General features: G+C 33.7%; 1 protein-coding gene across 1 annotated transcript; it reads right to left on the bottom strand.

Moving 5' to 3' along the window:
• Positions 1–414: 414 nt before the first annotated feature.
• Positions 415–3,668, bottom strand: LOC131074991 (probable xyloglucan endotransglucosylase/hydrolase protein 6). Its single transcript, XM_058011747.2, has 4 exons — positions 3,300–3,668; positions 2,900–3,000; positions 1,214–1,410; positions 415–1,029 (listed from the first exon to the last, which is right to left on the bottom strand). The coding sequence occupies exons 1-4, from the start codon at positions 3,502–3,504 to the stop codon at positions 639–641; spliced, it is 894 nt and encodes a 297-aa protein (XP_057867730.1). The 5' UTR covers positions 3,505–3,668; the 3' UTR covers positions 415–638.
• Between the last annotated feature and the right edge of the window lie 1,981 nt (positions 3,669–5,649).

Genomic DNA, 5,649 nt, shown 5'->3' with positions numbered 1-5,649 from the left:
ACGATGTAAAGTTACTATAACAGAGAAATAGATATTACCCTGAAACCATCTTACCAAATTTTTATCATACATATTGTTTTTTTCCTGTTAACTGTTTTTTTTCCATATCCATTGTACACCCTATAAACCGCTGCGAAAAAGATTGCTACCATGCTTGCGAGTACTTTCTCTGGGTAGTTGGACTGTTTTAAGTCTTTCCACATCTCAATCTCTTGCTAATAAATTGAAATAAAATAGTTTGATTTGTTTGGTACTTGTCTCCAATAAGCACGAGATTCGCACGTATGCCATTTCATCTTCAGGTCACTGTTTATAAGGCACATACATATAGATATCCAATGAATTTAAAAGTGAAAGACCCACTTTATTTCTAATACTTTTTAATGCAGTAGCTCACCAATTCCTCCTTCACAATTGTTTCAATCCAATCCTCAAAATAATATTTATTATTAGTAATGAAATGCTGGTAGCCAGCTTACACACACATAAATTACACACAACCACACAGTAGATCTTCACATATATTCCTTTACAGAGATATTAATTGCTTCCTTATTTGGATATAGTTGATAGTTGATAATTGATAATTGGTTGAACTATCATACTCAAGCATTAGGTAGTAGGCTTTGGTTTTAACTTTAGATGCCTGCTAAGCATTCAGGGGGTGTGACAGGGTACCTAGATTTGTCTGCACAGTAGTCATATATCATGTGATTTAACCTGACCCACCTGTACCTCTGGGCTTGTATGGCACTCAGCTGCCTGTATGAAGGACCTTCCCACCAGTTGTTAGGGTTAGAAGGACAGGTTGATACACCAGGCACTGCACAAGCTTCTATGTCAAAGTCTTTGTAATAAGCATAGAATGGTGCTTTACTCCAATCTATTTTCTCTAGTCCTCCTCTTGTGGCCCAGTCATCTGCCTCCCACAGAGTGGAATAGATCCCCATGGGCTGAGACTTTGGATAAGGGATCCCTTTTGCTTCATTGTTCTTGTATACTCTGATGGGTATCTCATCTACAGAGAACCTGCACATAAGAATTACCATTACAATCCACATTTAGCATTAGGAGTTGATAAATTGAAGGAGTCACATTGATCTGTGGCTATCCAGATGTAAAAAAAAAAAAAATTTGTTTCATTATATGTCATGTGTTTTAGTTGACTACATAAACGTTTCTGTCATATTAAAGTGGTAAAGATTCTACTTACACTACATGATAGTGGTTCCATAGAATAGAGTAGGTGTGAAAATCTGCAGAAGGATCAAACCAGAGGTTGACTCTCTGCTCTCTGTCTCCCTTGCCATGAGCATATACATTGGTTTGGACTGTGTATGGCTGTCCAGATCTGTTGCCTAGGAACTCAAAGTCCAGTTCATCTCTGACATTGTCAGTGTCTGAATTCATCTGCAAAACAAAGTTATTTCTTAGTGCTAGAGTGATCATTCAACCAAGCAAGAAAAGTTAAAAGAGTGATTTTTATAGGACATGGAGTCTTCTAGCAATATGAGAGACATAATTAATTAGGAGGTGGGATAATCACAGGGATTGTTTACTTCCAATTTTAAAAAGGAATTCTGATTAAAGACATTAAATTTTTACAGTTCGTAATAGTATACAAATAGTTTCCGAATTCAATTGTGTTTCAACATTAACATTTCAGATCTGTGATCCATCATCATGATAGTAGAGAGTTAGAGGAGTAAATAATCCTTAATGATGGATCACAGAGGGTGACCAGATATGTTGATTCTATTGCTATTTTTAATTAAAAAACATATATGATCCATAAGAATTTATGTTAAAGTAATTATGTAATAATATTATTTTTTCTTTAGTATGATTGGATTAGATGATAAAAGATTAAACATTTTATAAAAAAGTTGTAGGCTTTAAAGATAGGATATGCAACTAAAGCTAATATTAATTATTATTGAAAAATAGTGTAGTTTGTAAGTTGTAAATAATGTATTGGTTGTTTATATATGGATCTCAGTAAGCAGTAAGTTACTTATAATTGATTAATTTTTTATTCAGTAATAAAATAATAATAAAAATATATCATGACATGAAATAGGAAACTGGTTTATCAAGATAATTAATGTTGGTGTTGGAAATAAGCCACACCCGGACCGACGATGGACTGGTCCAAGAGGGGCCAGTAGCTCAGTGGTAGAGCACTCGAGCAGCGCATGAAAGGTCCTAGGTTCGAGTCCTAGCTGGTCCATGTCTCAACATGGTATCAGAGCTAGGAGCCCCAAGCACACGAGAGGGGGGTAACAAGCATATCTCAACAATTAATAACTATCAAATATTGGTAAAAATGAAAGGAAAATTAATCTTTTTAATCTATAATAAGATATAACAAAAGATTACAATTTTATCAACTAGAAAAACAGTCATTTCAAAAGAATGAAGATATTAAAAAATACTATAAAAATAAAAATTTAAATATTATTCAATTTCATGATCAAACAATTCACAACAATTTTTACAATTTTATTTAAATAATAAATAATTATTAAACTTTTATTGACTAAAATTTATTTTTAACCGTTGAACCAAATAATATTTATAATTTTTTTTCAGGTTTCCCTCTAGGCAGCTTGTCTTAATTTTAAGACTCCTTTAAAATTTGATATTGCTCCTACTGCTCTTCTGTGCCTGCAAATTTTATGGCTCAACTTTTATAAGTAAATCTATGGTCTCACAGGCCATACACATCTAAAAGATGAAATAATTACGTCATTTACACAGTGCAGTGAATTCCTATGCATTGATAATGTGTACAAAATCTACAAAACAGCTCCAAAACAATTGAACTGCTAAAAAAAATACATGTTTTCTACTTTTTCCCAGTGGTGTTTTTTGTTCAGGTAAGTGTAAAAGCTCTTACATAGAAAGCAGTGACTGTCCCAGCAGAATCACCAGGAACAAGCTTGAGTTTCATTGTAACAGAGCCATAAAGATACTGCTTCTTTGAAGCAAATCCAGCACCTGTATGTCATATCTAACAGCTATAAATTCCATATGATAACTATATTCTTGTGAAACATACATCTTCAAAAGCTCGTGACCACCTTTTAACTGTCACACACATTACTTAATAAAATAATCAATATCACAACTACTAAATGTAATTGCATGTATTTGATCTGCAGTCTGTGATTTATCAGTAAGAAAATAATGAATAACAAAATATAATTCAAAACATTAATATAAATAAACTAAACACAGTCATAAAACTCTAAGCCATTAAACTCCATAGCTAATTTTGTGAGCTGTATTATGCAAACCTGAAGACTGGTCTAATTTTAGCTGAATGGCATTCCCTCCAGCCATTTGTTGAATATGATCATCAGCCCAAGTTATCTTAAAGTCCTCCAAAAATGTTGCTGGGCGAGCATGAACATAAGAATAGCTTAAGAGAATGCCAAGCAAGAAGATCAACACAGTCATACCAGACACCTTTTTTCCCTCCATGACACTTAAAATTCTCATCAATCAAACTAACTGGAATTCAAAAGATGGGTGCTAAATCTCTCAGCTGAAACATCCTTTTATATGTGACCTTAAACACTGTGCACTCAGAATCTTTTCAGTGGGTATGATAAGACCAAATATTCGGATTGAACTGACATGACCAAAGCTCTTGCTCCAGCTAATAGCAAGCCTACCCCCATGGCCCAAAATTATACCCCTCCGTATGAACATTGAATTCATCTTTAGAACAATGGCCCACAAATTTTATTTTCTACTTGGGTCTTATCTGGCGGTGCTCTGTATTTACAGCAGGAAATCTAGAACAGACAAATGAATTCTCATTCATTTATCTTCAATCATAGAAGAGTGATAAAAAAAATCTGGTTTTTTGTGTGGATTGAAGCTTATCAAGAGAATTAAGCCAGGCCCGCCCCATTTAATTCAAGTTGCTTTCTGCAAAGAAGAGCCACAAATGTGAGTTACCGACTCTGAGTCGACAATATCCGAAGAAGCCGCCGAATATATCACAATTGGCATTATTCATGGCTGTCTAGTGTCTACTCAATTGTGTGAATGGATAGATTGCACTATATGATGAGATAGCTTGCATAATTTGATGGGCGAACCACCTTCTTTATGGGACATTACTTAAATCCTCCTCTGTATTCAAAATTGATTTCTTCCTGTTTGTGTTTTATACAGCGGCAAAAGTCATTCAAAGGCTTGTTTTAAACAGGGGTGACTGTAAATTTCGATCTCTTCTTGATTATTTATGTTTTAGAGTAGCGGCAGAAGTCATTCATACTAAGGCCTGTTTATCCCAGCTTAAATATCACTCCAAGGGTTCTAATCTCCATGGTCTGGTGTCACTATGGAGTTCGTTGTCACTTGTTTTGTAAAGACTATAGATAACATAAGGTTGAAAAGTATGAATTGTACAGCTTAGAATTCAGGACAGAACACTCCTGAGTAATTGTAAAATTGCTTAGAATTCAGGGTAAATCACTCATAAAGCAATTGTAAAGTAGTCAATTTAAGGCGGCTTGAAGTCATAATGCTTGAAAAAGAACCAATCTGTATTAAAAGTATTTCTATTTTTACAGATGAATCTAGAATCTGAAGAGATTGTCGGATTTTTATCTCACGTCTTTGGTTGGTGAAGTTGGATGGTTTTTAATGAGCCTACCAAGTATCAAGTCTTAATGAGTGCAAGTACATCATAAAGGATATGGGGTCGAGATTGTGCCTCATACAAATTTGGCAGAATGGATACCCCTTAGTCCTTGGCCGAAGAGGTTTCAGTCTAAAGCTCATGCTCCCATATTGGGTAGCTAAAATGCCTTTGTGTTTGAAAAGTCCTCCATTAAAAGAAAAATATCCAATTCCTTGATGTCAAAACCTGAGGTGGGTATATACACATTTTGAAAAATATTTAGTTTATACAACAGATTTTATTTCAAACACATTTTAAGGATGTTTTATTTATGAAACTAAATGTATAGGAAGAGTTAAATAGTTATACATTGTAACTTGATTCATAGATAAATTTGAATAAGTATGTTTTATATAAGGTAAGCATGGTTTTGAAAGGGCTCAAACCTTTGTAAAAAGAGAATGATAGAACATGAAGCACAAGAAAACACCAAAGAACAACCAAGAAGCTACAACGAGACTACAAAAGACGAAGCAAAGAAAACCTTATAAAATACCAACCCAAGGTCAAGGTGGTTTAGAAAAATAGTTCCAAAGATTTTTAATTTACCAAGATCTATCTCTCCTAAACTCATTTTCTTGTAACAAGGTAAATTCATAGAAACATGAGTAGATCCAAGTAAGTTTAGTGGCTTTGTTTTATCTCTTTAATTTTTTATCTTGGACTTGGCTTTGTTTGGATTTTAGGGTGTTGATCTTTTCCACCTTTTGTGAATATGTGTAATATAGTCGTTCTACACTAATAATGTAAGATACTTATTATATGTGTGTGTACACGTTATATACATTGTCAATCATTGAATGTGATCTGAAACTATCCATGTCATCCTATTAAAACTTACATGATTGTATTGGTTGCAACATTATAGTTCATCTAATACAATCTTGTCCAATTTAATGGAATAGCTAACACATTTTTGTTTAAGGTTTCTAATTATTTTCATATTATTT

Source organism: Cryptomeria japonica, chromosome 5 (genome assembly GCF_030272615.1).
Source record: "Cryptomeria japonica chromosome 5, Sugi_1.0, whole genome shotgun sequence".
NCBI classification, from domain to species: domain Eukaryota; kingdom Viridiplantae; phylum Streptophyta; class Pinopsida; order Cupressales; family Cupressaceae; genus Cryptomeria; species Cryptomeria japonica.
Note: the sequence above shows the minus strand (reverse complement) of the source record. Positions and strands in the feature narration are given on the sequence as shown.